At 43.1% G+C, this 19,627-nt stretch overlaps 1 protein-coding gene across 3 annotated transcripts in view; it reads left to right on the forward strand.

Moving 5' to 3' along the window:
• The first annotated feature begins 18,572 nt into the window (after positions 1–18,572).
• GNE (glucosamine (UDP-N-acetyl)-2-epimerase/N-acetylmannosamine kinase) overlaps positions 18,573–19,627 on the forward strand; it is a 34,623-nt gene continuing 33,568 nt past the window's right edge. The window contains exon 1 of one of the 3 annotated variants that reach the window (XM_072922667.1): positions 18,573–19,018. In XM_072922667.1, coding sequence (XP_072778768.1) covers positions 18,575–19,018 — 444 coding nt within the window. In that variant the 5' untranslated portion in view covers positions 18,573–18,574. The remainder of the gene's footprint in view (positions 19,019–19,627) is intronic. The other 2 variants (XM_030258638.4, XM_072922668.1) reach the window with 2 other exon arrangements.

A 19,627-nucleotide genomic window follows, 5' to 3' on the forward strand; every position in this document is an offset into this window, starting at 1 on the left:
GTTATTGCATCCAGTAGAACAACAACAGATTTCTGTTACAAGCATTTTAAAAAATATATTGCAGCACTGGAGACACCAAAAAATCTCATTTCTGTTTCACTGGACTTGTCTGCAAATTTCTCACACACACGTTGCAAAACATTTTGGAGGGAATCCCATTTATCTTCCTGGGGATGGCCCATTCCCTCTAAACAGAATTTAGGATGAATGAGGTTGTCACTGAAGAATGTAGTAGGAATGAAAGACTGAAGTAAATACCAAAGAGTCTAATCCTTCTTCTATAACACCACAAGTCTCTGCCTACCATCCCTGCTATATCTGCAACAACCTAGTACCCAGGCGATGATAACAGAGGAATTATAGGAATGAGACTCAGATTAGAGGAAGGGATTTCTCTCTCAGCTGGGGTGAAAATGAATGAGAGAAAGTTGACTCTATTCTCCAATTTCCCTGCAGATTAATAACAAGGTCATTTCAGCTTTCTCTTCAGTGCTGGGAATGTGTCAGGGTTTGGTTGGTTTTTACCACAGTCAAACAGGAATGTCTGCCCCAGATATAAAAAGGAGTGCTCTGTGCAGAGTTGCTTTGATTTGTGATTTATACAACCAACCTCTGAGGCACATTGAGTAGATAACTCAGGCCATTCCAGGAGACTGATGTGGAGCCTCAAACACAGTTGTAACCGGTTGAAGACAGAGGATTCAATTAACTATACTGGCAAGTACTGTGGTTTTGCCTTAAGTCCCAACTAGTGCAGTCACATCCCCTGAATTCCTCCTTATTAATAAAAAAATTAAGATTCTGGTCTTCAGAGTGGCAGAGAAAATCTTGAAAAATCAGGGTATACAAAAGACTCAAACACAAACCAAAAAAAAAACCCCAAAAACAGTAAGAAGGTAAAATACATTGATTTATGATTTTAAGTAAATGTCAGTAGCTTTTCAATGTAAAAAACTGAAAATACTTTTCAAAGCAAAGAATTTAACACTACTTCACAAAATAACTGATGCTTTCTGAACTCCTGGAGATTAGAAACACACAGTTTTGCCCAATTTCTTTAGTAAGAACTGAAAGTTAACTTTCACCAGGGAACTCTGTCACCTGACCATCAGTTTACAGATAAAGGTTCCTAGGCTAAATTTTGCTGTACCATTTGAACAGAACATGATAATAAAGCACAGTTTAAATGTCCTTTTCAGAGTGTTTGAAAAGTTTTCCCTCTTCTGAACCACAGACTACAACAGACCTATTCACAAATTCTGAGCAATACAGTATTTTGTGGCGCTTACTCTCTACATTAATACAGGTAGTGAATGTTCTTGAAGCATCTGAAACACAAACCAAAACACTAAAGGATCATAAAGTACACTGAAACTCCTGTGTTAAAATATCGCAGGCCTGTCAGAAGGTAAAAAACTCTCAAGACAAGATTCCTATTAGACTTGAAGAAATGGGAATTTGGGAAAATGCTGTTACTGACACAGTGCTTCAGGTTACACAGGGGTGCTGTTCAGCCAGCATTTGCAGGATTGGCTTTGAGATTGTCACAAGGCTGTGCATCTCCTGCAGAATTTCCACTGCAGGAGCAAGAAGCACTGCTTGGAGGAATACCAAGGTGTTTGCTGCACTTTTTCTCAGATACGGCAATAACAGTGGAGCTTTTTGTGCCTTTGGCACTGCCTCTTTTGTCATGCTACTCATTCCTTCAATCCACCACACCATTCCCCCTCTGGAGCAACCACAATGAGCCAAGCCAGCCTGGTCCACCTAAAAATAAAAAGCCCACCTATTTTCCCTCAACAATTCTGGTTGCTAGATGTGGAATTATAACAGTGCTTAGCCAGGATTTGACTACAGGAGGAGGAAGAAAAGTCCCATGGGGGTATCCTTGCCCTGTATCATTTTTCTAAACAGTCTCAACCACTGGAATTTCCTCTGACATCCCACTGTCTCATTTGGTAGCTTATTCTGCTGAACAGCAAATCACATGAAATAACTGCAAAGGTTTGGTTAGGATAATTACACATTATTATTTTCATTGTTGAGAGACAGCTTTTTATATCACATCGGCATCCCTGAATTTACAGAGACTAGAATATAGTTCAACAAGACACACTTAGATTTGCCATGTCAGGCAGGATTTTACCAGCTGTTCCCAGAAGGACCTTGTGAATGTTTTCCTTAAGCCCCATCTGAAAAGTCAAATGAAACAAAAATATTTGACTGACTTTTTTTTTTTCCCTTCTTAAGAAAAGAAAAAAAAAAAAAAGTAGTTTGTTCAAATGCAAATCTATATCGTGTGCAAGAATAGAGTTTTTGTTTTTCTCCCAAGGTGTTAAAAAAAAAAAATCTTTTTCAGGATTCATTATTCTAGTTCAGCTGAATATTTAGCTCACAAAAAAGGAAAGCCGTGCTTTGCTTTTGACTTTACTTTGTCCCTGAAGAAAACTTAATGGGCACTGGCTGGTCAAAAAGACAGAAATTTTTATTTGGTCTGTGAGATGTGTTGGTCAACAAAAAATGGAAACGTCTATAAGATTGGCTGGTGTATCAAAATAAAAATCTCTGTTGAGCTTTGAGGATGAGCAGTCATTTCACTATGAGATACTCCATTTCTAGTAAAGTTCACCAATCTCAGGACAACTGTGGTGGGTTTTATACAAGTCTGCAAGCTAAAAATAAATTTCTTGCTCTGGAATCAGGACTCCAACCTTCTAATTCCTAAAAATACTATGGAAACCTCAAAGGACCTGTAGTGACAACAGTGAGAATACAAATGTGAATAAACAGTCTGAATAAAAAAAAAATCTCATTGAAATGGCAAACGAAAACATACAGGAATAGAAGAAAATAGATGAAAAGAGAAAATAGATGCACTAGAACTTTAATGATATAGCCTCAGCCAGCTCCGAATGCCTTACCAAGATGTGATTCAGCCTACGTGGCAAACAGGAAACATTCAGCATTTCTGCCTTTAGACAGGACATGCCAACTAGAATATTCTGTAGCAGAGCCAGCCTGCTGATGCATATGACCCTTATCTCATCTCTGCTCTGCTTGGCATGAGAGAGGAGCTGCTGTCCTCCAAAGCCCAGCTCAGGTACAGGATGTGAGAGGGAGCTGCTGCCTGCAGGCTGGCACAGCTGCATAACAACAGCCTCGTCTCTCTGTGCAGCCAGGAAGGAGATGACAAACAGCCAGGTTCAGATCCAGAAATTACAGTTAAACTTTAACACAAATATTTGCACAGAAATAATGACTTATAAAGATCAGACAAGTCTGTCTGGCATAGAAAATTTTCGTGAGTATCTTGAGAAAGACCTTTTAGCCTCCTTGTTTAAACCAGATGGTGTTATCAGAATTACTGCAGCACGTTTATTTTTAACTAAAGGAGTTCAATAATTGACTGCTCTAAGATGAAGGATAGCAGAGTGGAAAGATTCCTACAGTCACAGTAGCCCCAGTAGCTGAACACTGCTCAGAGGCAGGGATGAATGTGCAGAACATAGCATTTTGGACCCCTTTCACATTCTTTTTGAACAACTGACCATTGTCCATATGGTCTCCTGCCAACGTCCATATGTTATTTCATTCTCTCCTCTCCACCTCACATCTGACCTATCCCCATGACAGTAGCACTAATACTGAATATGATTGCTGTCTGAGGTAGGAACAGGGCCCTGAATTTCCTGTCAGTACCCTGCACCACAGGACACCATCATCATCATCTTCAGAAATATGAGACTAGTAAAACCCAGACTGTAAAACAAATATAGCTCTACACTTACAAATGGGATCAACTAATCAATACAAAAAAAGTAGATCTATAGAAACATCTGAAAACATAAAGAAAAACAAATGTTTTGGAGGAGAAAACCATTTTTTGCCTTGATATATTAGTTTTAGCATGTGTTAAGGCTGCATGTGTCTCCACAGGCTTAGATGCAGATTTTTCATTAATCACTCTGCTTTCTTACAAGGCAAAGTGGCAGTTCCTGTTTGCAAATCTAAGTTACTTATTGTGGGAATCCAGGGCTTCCCTCTGGCTGCCCTGGAACGTCTGGGACCCTGGCAGGGGGTCAGAAACCCCCCTGTACAGAGCCCCGAGAGACACTGTCTGTGATCTCTGTCCATGGAAAAGAGTTTTCAATCTTACAGAATGAATTACAAGCTCTGAGTGTTTGATATCAGTAATAATTAAGTGTGGCACGGGTGCAAAAGTAAAATTTTAGGTTTCTAGATTAGGGGTTCAGAGGGCACAAGATGGAGGAAATTGGGTGTGTCTTGTCCTTTTTCTCCTTCTTCATGCCCTCCATGTGTCACTGTAGTGTTGGCATTTTTCTATTGGTTTAGGCTGGGGACACACTGTCCAACATAGGTGACAGATATTGGCACGTTATTGTAAATCCAGCACAGGTAGTTTCTGGTATTTAATGTTTGTAACATCCCTCTGAGGGCAGAGCCCCACACGCTGCCCTGCAGGACAGAGCTGCGGCAGGGCAGCAGAACATGTTAGAGATAAACAGAATAAACAACCTTGAAACCAGCACAGACGAATTATGGTTCTTCTTTGGCAGCGGGGCAGAAAGACAGAGACTTTCTACAATCTCAGAATCATCAATACCCACAGATTCCGACAACTTATGAGTGCTGAATTTATCACTTACATTTACAGTTCCATCACTGCTTTGCTCATTAACGGTCCTGGAAAGAGAAGAAAGGCACTGAAGAAAGAAAGCCTAGCCCATAAGTTTCAAGCACACATTGTTTCACACTGAAGTGCCCTCCAAGCCTTGAACAAGTGTCACTGAAGTCTTTGTGCTATGCAGTGCTTGCAGGTGGAGTTGGAACAAAATCTTGGACTGGCAGATGAACGGAGCAGTGGTAAAGTGTTTGGGTTAGTTGTCTCTCAGTAGGCAGCCCCATAACAAGCTGCACCTCTCAGCATACTAGGCTGTGAGTTTCACCATTCTGTCAGTGAACAGTTGTACACCTGGAGTGCATAATGTCTTTTCCTTCTCAGAGGGGCATACGCCAGAGATCCAAAGGTCCAGCGCATGGATTCCAATTTTGCCTTGAAGGTTAGCATTTGCTTCAATCAAGACTGGAACATATGGGCAGAAAATGAGGATTAGTCACCCAGGGATGCAAAGAGAATCACAGGATCACAGAAATGCCAATCCCTGTCAGATTGACTTTTGGCTTTTTAAATTATTTTGAGTCTTTTTAGGTCTTGTCTTTCCCCTTATCTTCAGAGAAGATGTCTCAAATCCCAGGCCCAAGAGCTACAAATCCATTTTGACACTTTCTTAAAGTCCAAATTCAGATCAAGTACAATGGGACTGGCATTTAGACCTCTAGCACAGACAATACCACCTGTCCTTGGAAGACAACTCACCTAACCCAACCCAGATGTCTCAAATGTGAAAGACTCAGCTTGATTCAGGTAAAGCTGCCTACAGCTTCCCTTGTATACCTGCCTTTCTGTCCATAACCTGTTATCTGACTTTTTGAGGAGGCCATGCTTACCCTGATGTGTCATGATCCTCATGTTGGTTTCAAATGCTGTCCTCATTGCAGGGAGACCCAGTAGTTGTGGTGAACTCTTCCAGGAAGACTGCACTGGCCTGCACTGATCTGTGTTCAGCCATGTCAAGAAAGAGGTATCCAATTCAGAGAGGTCTTGGCTTTCTCGACCTAAAGTCATTTCCTTCTGGTCCCTTCACTGCTGCTGTAGATGAATTCTGGACACTTGTCTACAGCTCTCCTCAGTCCTTGCACACTTAACTTTGCCTTGACTTCTTACATCCCAGCACAGTTTACTTGGCAAGACCTAAATAAAACATACCATGAAGCTTCAGAGACAGACCACAAAAGTACCACCCCCCTGCTGATTTGCACCAGTTGTAGTCCACACTAGTTCAGAATATTTTGTTCTGACAGGGAAGTCCCCACCTTAAGTTGTCAAACAGCATTTCTCAGAGCAATCTTTTTTGCAAAAGGCCGTGGTAAAGTGCCCATGGCCTTCCTCACTGTCCCTCAGCTTAGCTGATTAAAAAAATCACTGAAAGACTCCCTTGCTCTTGCAACTGAAGGCCTGCAGACTCCCAAGGTACAGCACAGGTTTTGATAGTCTGTTTAGGTCATAGGGTCCTCCCAATCTCAGGAAATTTGCTTTCTAAAAAAAGAACAAAGCACAAATGAACTGAAGGAGAGCAATGGAATATGGAGAGAGAGGAGAGAGTCACAGATACTTTATTTTTATTTTCTTATTCACTAAAAAGCCAATGGAAGATTTTGATGCCATGTATTTTAGATTTTCTTACTTTGATCTGCTCTCTCCTGAATGTTTGAGGTATTCTCTGTAAGCTATTTTTGACTCATTCTTATCTGTGTTTTCAAGAAGGTTTATGCCAGGTATAATACACCACAGATTTTAGCTAAATACTGGCAATCTTGAGTTGTTTAGTTCTATGTATGCCATTCTCACATATGTATTACATCTTTCCTTCCCTGACAGCAGATGTTTACCATGCAACTTATTCTTTGCTGCCCCCTCACTGAGAGAACTGAGTGCTCCTGAGATCTGAGGCTCAAACAAAGACTCACACACTGGAAGCAAAAGCACAAACAGACATTTTTATTCCAAACCATTAGACTGGCTGCAGAACACTCTGCAATAGTTTGCTAAGCAGAGTACTCCTGTGGGACTCTGTGCTCCAGAGGGTGGAGTTGTGGCTTGGAGTAAGAAGTGTACCTCTTTGTTAAAACAATTATGTGACCTAAAGGGAACAAGGAAGGAGAAGACATGCTGTTCACCACGCACTGCCTCCTGTTGTGCCATCAAGGGGAACCCCTAGAAGTCCTCTGACACAAAAGAAGAGGCAAGAGTCTGCGCAGGTGGTGCCAAATCCCAAAGTCTGGCCAGGCATCCTGCAGGTTTGCTAATACGTTCCCTACTTTCAGCCAGGGATGAAGTCAAGAATGACTGCACTCTTAGTTTCTCAACAGCCTCAGAAAAGATGTTTCAGGCATCACTCCTCTTCCAGGAAAAAAACTGGACATCACACTGTTGGCTTCTCAAACAAACTGTGGCCCATATATGAGTGGAGAAAGGTGTTGGTTTAGATCCCAGTTGGCTAGATACTGAAGGGAAAGGGAGTTCTGAATCTTATCCCCTTCCAATGCATTTTCAAAATTCTCTGTGGTATCTTCATACATTTTAAGTGCCAAAGTACCTTTAAAAACTGGCCTTGCTAAGTTAAAATCCATCAAGTCCTGCCTGCCAAAGGTGGCTTTCAGACTAGGCTGAGAAGAATCCAGCTAGGCCTTTTACAATTTTCAGCACCTCTGACTTTCTTTATTGTAAATAATTTTCTCAAGCAAAATCTCTTTCAGCCTGCAATATTGTAGTCTACTCTCTCAGAGGTGATTTTCCTGATTTATGAAGAATTTCAGTTTGGTTTTCTGGGGGTAACTGATGTAGAACATTCAGAACAGAATATTTTCAAAAACCTTTCAGATACCAGCAAACCAATATAAAGATAATTGCAACACATATGAAGCACTAAAACTTTCAATAGGTTTAATGCTAGGAATTTTTTGAACTTGTGCATTCTACACATAACTTTCTTGTGCTTTCTAGAAGCATGTGTGACTTTCATGAAGATGGACAACTCGAAGCACTGGGAAAACATTCTGCTTTGAAGGCTTAGAGGGGAAATTACCTTAAGACTCTCTGTGCAGAGGGTCTGTACAGCAGTGAATGTCACTGCAGAATTTGTGAAAGAGGTATGACTTGTGCACTACAACTTTTTTCCTAAATTCTCTCTCTAAGCTGGTTGCTGGCCTCACCCAAACAAAGGAATCTGCTAGGGTCCTCAGTTGGAGTAAACACCCAATTAAAACAAAATATAAGCTAGAATGTCCTCCAGAGCCTTCCTGTCTCTCTTTTGCTCTTGAAGTAAAAGGATAAAAGTATGGCACATTGACTCACAGAACTGCACTGATGCCAAAGCACTTTGCCCTTTTTTAATCATCATAATTTGGATGAGCAAAGTGCTGAAGCAAGTATGAATCTCCCTTATTCATCAGGTAAACTAAAAAAAAAAAAATAGCCTCAGTTTGTGAGCAGTGTTTGTATTTTCTTTGCAGCAGACTGCCAGCTGCACAGCTCATTTGCCAAGAACAAAAAGTTCTGCCCTGTCCCCTGTTCATCTGAAAGTATGAACTCACCTTCAGGGCTGCTCTCACACAGTACAATCCCTGTTGCTCCCATTGCATTTAGCAAGAACAGTGACTTGCAAGAACATGGCTCTCTCTTTTTGCCTTCCATGGAAACTTGCTTAAGAAATACTCTTTTGAGTTTTTTTTTAATATATTCCCTTCACTGTGATGCCCACAAATATTTCTATTTTACCCTTTATATATGGGAAATCTGCATAATTTACAAGCTGTTTTCCTATCCCTGAATTTTCAACAATCTGTTGCAGTTGTGAATCTAGCACATTTCAGACCAAACATATTTCAGATCCTCACTTAAAGTCTTATGTCAGAATTTGGCCTTTTGGTTTCGGGATAGTAAAAAATGGTCATGCAAGCAAGGATGCCCTGTCACAATCATAGTTTGCACCAGGAAAAAAGGCAAATCAAACAGCAATGTACATTTCTTCAAGAGAGGAAAACCCAGTAAAATGGTATCTGCAGTAACTTTCTGTTATAATTTATCTTATAGTCAGAAACAGGCAGGATGCGATTGCAGGTGATCTGGGATGGAAAACTAGCATGCCTGTAGGCAGCAGCAGTACAATCCTAAAAATTTTCCCTCATAAGTAAAAGGGTTTTTTCTTGCTACCCCATATCCCAGGTGGACTCTAAGCCTAGATTCTCAGCTGAAGGACAGCAGTGACCAACCCTGATTTCAACTCTTCTGTCAAAGTCTCCTGATGCAGACCTCCCTAAAAACATGAAGTCCCAAGCACTTGGCTCAGAGCCGCTCAGACTGTATTCTTCACTTCTGAAGTATCAAGCTGCAAGGGTCTGTAAGGGTACTCAGGCTCCCAGACCCTTGCTACCTTCATACTTGAGGTCATATTTTTTAAAGTGTCCCTTGCCACCACAAATCTAAGCACATATCTGGTCTGACAAGGATACAAAACAGCAAAACAGTAGAATCAAAAACTGACACACACACCCCTCCCCCAGAAAAGAAAAAAATCAACTTTAAAAAGTTCATTCCTGGGAAAAAAATACAGGAATGTCTGTAATGCATCATTTCACACACCAAACAAGCCAACACCTTTAAGACAAATATGCTCTTCCTCTTCAACAGGATCCACATCCTGCTCCTGCCCATCCACAGATACAACATTCAATGGAATGTGTTTGCTCTGTGTAGAAGTTACTGCCAAGACACTAAGGAGTAGCTCAGCATTTAAACACAGGTATCTGATATATTTTAGAGACCTTTCAGCAACCCTCAGTTATCAGTACACAACCTGCAGGAACTTTTACGTCTTCAATATTTTATGACGTCTATCACAGAATCTTGGAATGGCTGAGGTTGGAAGCAATCTCTGGAGTACATCTGGTCCAACGTCCCTGCTGAGACAAGCCCACTTCAGGCTGGTTGTCAGGACTATGCCCAGATGACCTCTGAAGATCCCCAAGGCAGGAGAATCCACCACCATGATCACTCACACAGTGAAAAAGTCTTACCTGATGTTCAGAGGAAAATTCAAGCATTTCAGTTTGTGCCCCTTGTCTCTCACTGGATATCACCAAGAAGAGGCTGGCTCCTTCTTTTTGCTCTCCCTTCAGATTTTGGAACACACTGATTTCCCCCTGAGCCTTCTCTGAGAAAGTATACCATTCTCTTGGACTTTCTTCATATGAAAGATGCTTCAGGCCCTTAATCATCTTTGAATTCCTTCTAGACTCTCCCAGTGTTAGCTTTTAGAAACACACATAATCACGGGATATGATTATATGCAGGCGCTTTTATTAAAAGCTCTGGGAACCAGTGGTACAGACCCAAATCTGACTCCGACATGGCTTTCGAGCTGAAAGTATTTTATATTCTATCATTATATAACTTACATATTAATTATTAAACTTATATTGTTCTGTTGTATACATTGACTTTAATCCAGCATGAGTTTCTCATGATCTTTCTTAGGCCCCTGACAATAGTTTGTCATGATTATTCTTACGATTAAACAGTAATTATATTTAATTACTAAACAATCATCACATCTAACAATTATATCATTTATCATGTACTAGCAACACAGGTGCTGTTCTAGAAGGTACAAGGCCTACACGTTCCCAGGGTATTTTCTCAGGGCCTACTAAGCCTAATTTTCCTTCTAACCCTAAATCCCCATGATTTAAAAACCCTTTCACTATCACCAGCAGCTCCGTATCTCTGCTGTACTGGGAAGCCCAGAGCTCATCACAGCACTCCAGGTGTGACCTTACCAGTACTGAATAGAGGAGAAATATCACTCTCTCAGCCTGTTGGTAACACTCCTCCTAATGTAGCTCAGGATACTGTTCAACTACTTTGGCACAAGGGCATGTTGATGGCTCTTGTTCAACTTGCTGCCCACCAGGACTTTAGGTCCTTTCCCACAAAGTTATTTTGACCAATTGATCTCCAACAAGTACCAGTGCATCTGACTGTTCGTCCCCAGATGCAGGAGTTTGCACTTCCCTTGGCTGAACTGTATGATGTCAAACTCCCACTAAAAAGCAGGACACCCTGGTGTGTCAGCCACCCCTCCTAGTTTGGTGTCATCGGTGAATGTGCTGTGGGTGCACTCTGTTCCATCATCCAGACAATTAATGAAGATTAAACACGTTGGACCCAGTATGGACCCCTGGGGTGCACTACTAGTTACTGTCATTGAATAATAACTACCCTCTGGGCCCAGCCATTCAGCCAGTTTTCAATCCACCACACTGTCTGCTCATCAAGCCCGTATGACAGCAGTTAATCCATTAATTTTATGGGAGTATCCAAAACCTTACTGAAGACAAGTTAGGCAGTATCTACTGCTATGCTCTCATATATCAAATGAGTAATGAATGACCTTCATCATTGAAGGTTATTGTCTTCATTAAACAGGATTTCCTCTTTGTATATCTACGCTGACTAATCCAAATCACCTTCCTTCCAGGAATAGTTTCCAAAAAGCTGTTTCACTATCATGTCAGGAGACAGAGAACCACGGAAAGGGTTGACAGGGACAATAAGTATCATCTATTTCCAACCTCCTTGCCATGGGCAGGGACAATTTCCTCTTGATCAGGTTGCTCGGAGCCCAGACCAGCCTGGCCTGGAACATGCCCAGGGATTAGGCATCAAGAGCTGCTTTGAGCAACCTGTTCCAGTGCCTCACCACTCTGACAGTAAAGCATTTGTTCCTAACATGCAAGCTAAACCTGCTCTCTAACAATTTAAAGCCATTTCCTCTTGTCCTGTCATTACATGCCCTTGTAAAAAGTCCCTTTCTGTCTTTCTTGTAGGCTCCCTTCAGGTACTGTAAGGTCACAATTAGGTCACCCCAAAGCCTTCACCTTTCCAGGCTGAACAATCCCAGTTCTCTCAGTTCTTTCCTTATAGAAGTTTTCCCTCATGTTGTTCATCTTGGTGTCCCTGCTCTGGACTCACTCCAGCAGTTCCATGTCCTCTCTGTGCTGGGACCCCAGAGCTGGATGCAGAGTTCCAGGTGGGCTCTCACCAGAGCAAAGCAGAGCAGAGCAGAGCAGAGCAGAGGGGCAGAATCCCCTCCCTCCCCTGCTGCCCACGCTGCTTTGGATGCAGCTCAGGACACCTTTGGCTTTCTGGGCTGGGAGTGCCCACGGCTGGGTCATGTCCAGCCTCTCACCCACCAGCACCCCAAATCCTTCTCACAAGGCTGCTCTCCATCTGCTCATCCTCAGCCTGTGCTGGTACTGGGGGTTGTCCTGACCCAGGTGCAGCACCTTGAACCTGGCTGTGTTAAACCTCATGAGATTCTTATGGGCCTACTTCTCAACCTTGTCCAGAAGGTCATCCTCTGGATGACATCCCATCCTTTTAGGAGTGTCAACAGCACCACTCAGCTGGGTTTCATTAGCAAGTTTGCTGTGGGTGCACTCCATCCCTCCAACTAATGAGTCAGGACGGGGGTGACTGACCTATAGTTGCCTGGATATTATTTCTTGTCCTCCCTGAAGACAAGAAAGACAGGAGTGACATTCTTTTTCCTTCAGGTCTCAAGAACCTCTCCCAGTCACTATGATCAGCCTAAGATAACTGAGAGTGGCCTCACAATTACATCTGCCAGCTCCCTCTGCACTCATAAGTACACACCATCAGGGTCCATGGCTTTAGGTATTAATTTCATTAAATATTGCCTAATCTGAATGTCTTCCAACAAAAAGAGTACTGAATCCTCCTCCCTTCAGACTTCCCCCCACTCTCACCAACATTTAAACAAATTAATCCCTACAGAGCTTGACAAGCAAGCAGTCCTATTGTGGCCAAACCACTCCTTGTAAGTCATGAGGAAGCCATTGTTCACTGATACAGACCAAGACAGGCAAGGTACAGAGGTGTCTTCTAAGTGTTGGCAATACATGAATGGCATCTTCAGTCTCCTGTGTCAAATTCTGAGCTCCTTGGTTTGTTATTTAGCAGCCAAGTGAGATAGTTTTGATTGTTCCCAACTGCTGGGAATTGAACAAATCTACTAGCATCAGTAACACAATTCAACAGCAATAACAGGAGAATAGAAAGCGTTGTTTCTTGTGTATGCCTGTGTTTTCCTAGTATGCCTGTGTTTACCCAGATAAGGCTGGGACAAGGCTTATTGCTAACAGTGATGATCATTCTTTAGAGAAGAGATCCATGTATGGATGTGGATCACTGTTGTTTTCTGGTGGGAGTGTGTTTTTTCTCTTGTCTTCTGCTACTAACCAAAAACCTCTATATTTTCATCCTTAGCTGTCCACTCCTGCTCAATAATTTAAGCTGTGGAAGAAAATCTTATGCTTCCCCTGCTCTGACCAAAGACAGAGTGAGCAGTCCTCAGGGTTATACCAGAACAGCTGGCTAAATCTTCCCAGGGTAGCTTTCAGCCTAGACACATGATGACACATCTCATCTCAGAGTGGGAACAGAAGCACTCAGTGCCTCTCACAGCTCTGTCAGGGAAGACGTGACAGGCAGCTCTGAGAACACCAGCCAGAGCTCTCTCATGCTCTGACACCTGACAACAGTGCATCCTTCACAAAGAGCCAGCTCTGTGAAGAACCAGGGTTTATTGGGAAGTGCTGAATCTTGACTGGTGCCCCTGGTACAACTCATCACAGCCCTGAGGTAGAAGGCAGGTAAAGGTATTTTCCCAAAATTTGGTTAAAGGCAGCAGCTGTCTAAGGACCAGGTATGTTCTGTCCAAAATAAGCAAATGCTCTTTTCTGTCAAAAGTCAGATCTGACCTGGACTAACAGACCCATCGATCTGTTTCCTCAATTAGCTCTCATGACTCCTGCATAATGGTCACAGGCCTCCTTAGAAAATTCTAAGATCCACACGGCTTTCCTGGAGCTAATCTTGAGGAAGGTGAATTATTTATTGCTCTCATTTTCCTTCTGGAGCACCAAAACAAGTGTCAATCTAAGTAACCAAGCAATCTGAAATCTTTACAGGTAAAAACTTTTAAGTAAAATGTGACCTTCTTTAAATACAGGACACCAGACAGGCCTTTCTTATTTTCTAGGTAAACACTCCATACCACTCAAATGAATCCCACCTTCAGCCTGCTTCCATACATACTCAGCTGTATAAATCTAGTGCTTCCAGACTCCTGCTTCAATAAAATGTACTGCAGGTTTTTTCAGTTTATTTCTGCCTGAACAGTCAGAAGATGATCACCATACAAATACTACACTGCACTCCTTCTGTGCAGGATCCTTCAGAGCTTGAAGCTTTTGAAAGTAGAAAAGCAGGGGTAAATGTTTTCCTCTAACACCACATAGCTTGTGTACTAAATCTTTACTCTGAGAACCTCGTTACATACAGCCACATTATTGGAATACAGAAGAGGACTTAGCCAAAAACTGTCTGAGGAGTAAGATCTGAATTAATTGACTGTTGTAACAGGCTGTGAACATGTAACAAATGTGATATTGCTCCTGCTAGGAGAAAGATGCTATTATACTGTAGAGGCTAGTGGTTTATTTTAATGAGCTGTGTTCACCTAAATATATTAACCATTCACCATACTGTATGTTACTAGCTATAGAAACCCTAGGGCTTTTACCACATTAACACACTTGGACTGTTTTGAAGTACTGGTCTTTTTGGTAAATATCAGTAAGGTCTTTTAATCATCATCTGTTTGAATCTGTGTAAATACTGGGTCTTACTAAGTCTGCAAACCTGGGGATTTTCTACACAGAGCTTTTCCATTCACCTCCCTCTTGACGCAGAGTCTCTGCTGTTGTGGGTCCAGGATCCACATTCCACTTCTTTCAGGCACTCATGCAGCGGATTAAAAGGGCAGGGAAAGGCCTCAGCTCATCTAGCTCATCCACAGTCCCTCGTGGCAGTGGCTGGTAGACATCACCTCTATTTCTGTCATTATGGAAGTTTAGACCTTCCTTTCTCCTTCAGCAACTTTACTGTGCTGTTGTAATGAATTCCTCTAGTGTTTGTGGTGACATTTTTAGCTGAGCCTGCATGAGCTATGTAACAGTAGTCTGCTCTTAGTGGACGTTCTTCACATGCTTTCTTACAGGAACAGCCTGGAGGCAAATAAAGGAGGGTAGAGCAAGAAAATGTAGTAAAGCAAGGTTAATTGTTTAATCAGAGATTACTTGAAAAGTTCCTTCTGTCCCTCTTTGCCCTAAAGCAGAGAGAAGTACCTATATCCTAGAAGGGTTTAGAAGACTTAACATTTACTCTTAGCTTCCTGTAACAGCAGCTCAGTCCTCTGAATGCTCACAAGGAACAGAAAAAAAACTTCTGCAAATCATTCATGTCCATATTTCAGCTTCCTCCACACCTAATACCTCATCACTTGGGCAGGGCATAAAGTCTCCGGAGTGTATAAACTGCCAAGAGATCAAGTGAACCTGTAAGATGTTGCTGAAAGCTCAGGCAATACTAGCAGGAAAAGGGTGATGTTACCTCTCTTTCAATAGGAAAGGTCAGTGAAGATGTGTGGAAAACAGACATGGCTGTGTGAAGTCATACACATATGACTATACATATAGTCATACATATATATGTATGTCTATATAACTACACTCATTTTAATATGACATACAGCTTTACAAAGACAAAGCCTTTCTTATTCCCCTTTCATTATCCAGCAGTCAGGCTGCAGTCAGCAATGTCAGCTGCCCTAGCTGGCCAGCAGAAGGCAATGCAAGCAGCTTAGTTTGAGTTCCCTGTGCAGTTCCCCCTTCCCTAGAACACCCTGTTCAATGGGGTTGTTGCTATTTGCAATTCACTTATCTCATCAAAGCAGGGGAAGAGAGGGAGAAATTGAAATTTCTGCCAAATTGATAAAAATTGACCAATATGTTATTTAAAATGCAGTATTTCTTTTAGATTGTAGATGGAGTTGACATTGGGCAACAGCATTTTACCAAGACTTGTTTCTTGAAGGAGAGGCCAGAAGAAAAGATAAGGCATTTGAAGGTCTGGTTTTGTGTGAGAAGGCAGGCGCTCAGCTAGGTCCAAGTAGCTTGTACAACCTCAGGTGTCTCACAAGCCTACTGAAGATTAAGGAGAACACAACCCTCTCCATTTGTCTTACGTGCAGAGGAGTGGTGGATTGTCATGGTTTAACCCCAGCTGGCAATGAGGCACCACACAGCTGCTCATTCAGTCCACCCTCTCATCAGGAAGGGGCAGAGAATCAGCAGACTCAGACCTATGGATTTACATAAGGACAGTTTAATGGGGACAGAGAGAACATATTAATAATGATGGTGGTGATGATTAATAATAAGTACAAGAACAACAATAACAGTGATAATAATAATTAGAATATATAAAAGAGTGAGTGATACACAAATTGGTTACTGTCTCCTCACTTATTCTGCCACTTCCCAAGCAGCAGGCCCCAGACAGCTTTCCTCCCCAGTTCATATACTAAGCATGACATCAAATATCCCTTTGGCCAGTTGGGGTCAGGTGTCCTGGCTATGTTCTCTCCCATCCTCTACTGTCCTGCCAGCCTTCTTGATGGCAGAGCAGGAGAAGCTGAAAATTCTCTGACTTAATATAAACACTACTATAAATTTAGTAACAACTGAAAATTTAAGTCTGTTATCAACATTAGTCTCATACTAAATCCAGAACACAACACCATACCACCTAGTAGGACAAAAATTAACTTATCCCACCTAAAACCAGGACATGGACATATTACAGAAATTACCTGTTGCTATTCTAAATCAAGGGATAGTGAGGAGAAACCCTGTTAAAGGTTTATTTTATGCACCCCCTGCCATCCCTCCTGAATAAAGCCTTACACTTATGAATTACCACATCTACACAGGCATGTCTGTAGAGGCTGCCTGAGAATAACAATCATCTTTCAGCTGGGGAAGCCATAATACTGAGAGCCTCAAACACCTTGGGGATACTTTACTGCACCTCTGAAGACATAATTTTCTGCACACTGGGTAAAACACCAGTACAACTCACATGGCACAGAGGACCAGGACAGGAACACTTGACTGTCCCTACAAGCACTGTGTGATCGTTTGTGTGAAGGAGTTGGTGAGTTTTCAGAGCAGACTCAATAAAGTCCCAGGCTGACAACCCAAACTCTTGGGCTCCCGCTTTTGCTAAGTTTCAGGAAAAGTAAAAAGTCCTGTAGCACAACAGACACAGTTCCTTGCAGACAAGAATTTTCTGCAATGCTACAGAATACAGTACTGAAGGGGGAAAAAAAATGAGCTAAATAAATGAACTTGCATTTATATCAATCCAAAACAAAGGCCCATCTCTAAGGATGCTAATCAGTAGAGTAGGAAGTAAAGGTCCCATGCCAAACAAATGATCAGTGACGTTTGAAGAAGCAGGATGACAAATGTTTGCAAAAGTGGAAAAGTACAGTAAGAAAGGAATGCAGCTTGGAGAAGCCCAAGGGAATTTAGTCTATTCTTTTAAGTAGTCTTGTCCCAGAGGAAAAAAATAGAGCCTCAAGTTCTAAATCTAAAGTTCTCTTTTTGTCAACAACAGATAAATTTTAGAAACCAAGTATCTCACAAAGGGAAATTTCAATACAGATTGTTTTCTCCCACAGCCAGCAAGTATGTTTAAAACATATATACCTACATATATATTTATCTGTATGCCAACTCATATATACCACTGTAATGCCCTGGGGGAAGAAAATCTGTTAACTGGATGTTTCACTGCTGAGAAGAAATAAGAGCTGAAAATACATATGTGCGGGATGAGACTTCAGTAGAACACAGTGTAACACTGTTGGGTTTCAGATTAGACTAGAGACAGAAGAAATTATGTATATTTCTGAGACAAAGAAAGAACAGCAAAGAACTCACAGTGAAAATATATTGAAAAGAGAGTCACACAGATCTGCACACTGTGTAAAATGGGGGGAAAATGCAATGTACAGTTTACAGCAAACTAAGAAAATACCTCCTTCTCCAATTCTACAAATGCCTACCTTTTTAGAGTCTTTTGTGCTGCTTTATTGTCCTTCCTTTTGTTCTGATGTTTTATTTAGTGACTTACCTTGTAGATATTTAACAGGATAAAATGAGCAGCTAGGAAAAAATTGTAGTAACAGAATGCAAAAGAAAAAAAAAAAAAAAAAAAAAAGCAAAAAAACCTGCCAATTATAAACTGCCATGACTACAAGGGAGGTATCAAAACAGATACCAGTAGAGCACACTGATGGGAATTAAAATATCATAGCAACAGTCACGGCCCCTATGTTGCGTTGTTTGTGTACAGGTGTAAATCTGGTCACAGAGCCAGTCAGTAGAATTTACAGGTGCTGTGGGCTGACCTGGAGTAAAGTGCTATAAATTTATGTGTTACTTTGAACATCGGTGTTCCAGGAAAAACATGCAGGAAAGGAGAGAATGGTTGAAGACAAGTAATTTCTCTGCAAATACTAAGGCACACATCTCAAAATCAAAAGACATTCACAAAAAACCTGCAAGCACGGCAGGATGGCCCAGAAATTTGTGGTCACACAGGTGTCTGGATCAGCCTGGGGCTCTGTATGAGAAGGGTAACTTGAGGGCTCCCTTGGGACAGTGTGGACCGATGGAGGCCCCAGGACTTCCAAGGGGCCAGAGGTACAGCATGTCACAGCCTTGAAACATTGTCTTGGGACAAGAAGGAACTGGAATCAGGCTTGTGAAGAAGCTCTGGCTGCTGCTGTCTTCCAAACCTGCGTTTAGGAAGACTCACTTGACAGGTTCCTTGCCTTGAGACAGCTGCAGATTCCTGTTGTTCTCACCGGATCTGGGTAGTCCTGGTGACGCTGAACACACTAGCTGTCATGGATATTAGCGGGTGATACCCACGGAGATGCTTGGCAGCAGGAAAGCTGCCTGCATCCCCTCACCGCTGTGCGGGTACCCAGCCGGGGAAGGGCTCCCTGAGGGGAGCACAGGGAGGCGATACCGAGGGATACCCCGGGCAGAACTACGCTGCCCTGCAGGGAGAGCGCACGGCCTTAGCGCACCAAGTGCTAAAGCCTTGGACACTGGCCGGGAGCACCCGGGAATACCGAGAAGCCTCAGCACAGGCTCCCATCCATCCCTCGACCCTCCGGCGCTGCCAGCGCCCAGCGCGCCCCTCCCGGCGGCGGGCGGAGCTTGCGGGCGGTCCCGGCGCGGCCCCGGCTCCGGCCCCGGGTGTCTCTGGGCTCTCGGCAGCGGCGGAGCCGGCCCGGGAGAGCGGCGGGGAGCGGCGGCCGCCATGGGGACGAACGCGCCGCCGCGGCGGGAGCCGCTGGCCCGCGGCCCTCACGTAAGTCGGGGCTGGGCGCGGGCCGCGGGCGGGCCGGGGGCGCTGCGGGGCCGAGCCGCGCTGAGCCCCGCGCTGCCGCCGAGCCCTGCGCCGAGCCCGCTCCCGCCGTGGGGATGCACCGGCAGGGAGCTGCCCTGCCCGCTCGGCGGGGATGCCACGGCATCCGGGGCCATCTCGGGACCCGCCTGTGCGTCCGTGTCCCCGTGTCTCCAGCGGGCACACGGGATTTATTTGGGACCGTGCCGGCTGATGTTCTGGGCGTTTGTAAGTTCTCTGTGCTGAATGATTGCCCATTTGTGCGCTTTCTCTCTTTTTATTACCCAGTCCATAGCAAGCTGTGGGGAGCCAGTGACCTTCCCAAAGCTAGCGCCACTGTTCCTTGTAACTGTGACTACATTTCTCTTATCTGGGAGATGAGAAATTCACCAACATCAGGTTCACCCACCCTGGAGTGTGGTGTTGCCTGGTCTCGGCAAGAATAATTTTCAGTTTTATTTTGTTGAAGTACCTGTGGCAATGATGAATGGCCCCAACCTGCCAGGTGCTATATACAAGCACAAGAAAGAAAGGCATGCACGCTCCAAGGATTCATTTTCAAGTAGGATGTGG

This window comes from Taeniopygia guttata, chromosome Z (genome assembly GCF_048771995.1).
Source record: "Taeniopygia guttata chromosome Z, bTaeGut7.mat, whole genome shotgun sequence".
NCBI classification, from domain to species: Eukaryota; Metazoa; Chordata; class Aves; order Passeriformes; family Estrildidae; genus Taeniopygia; species Taeniopygia guttata.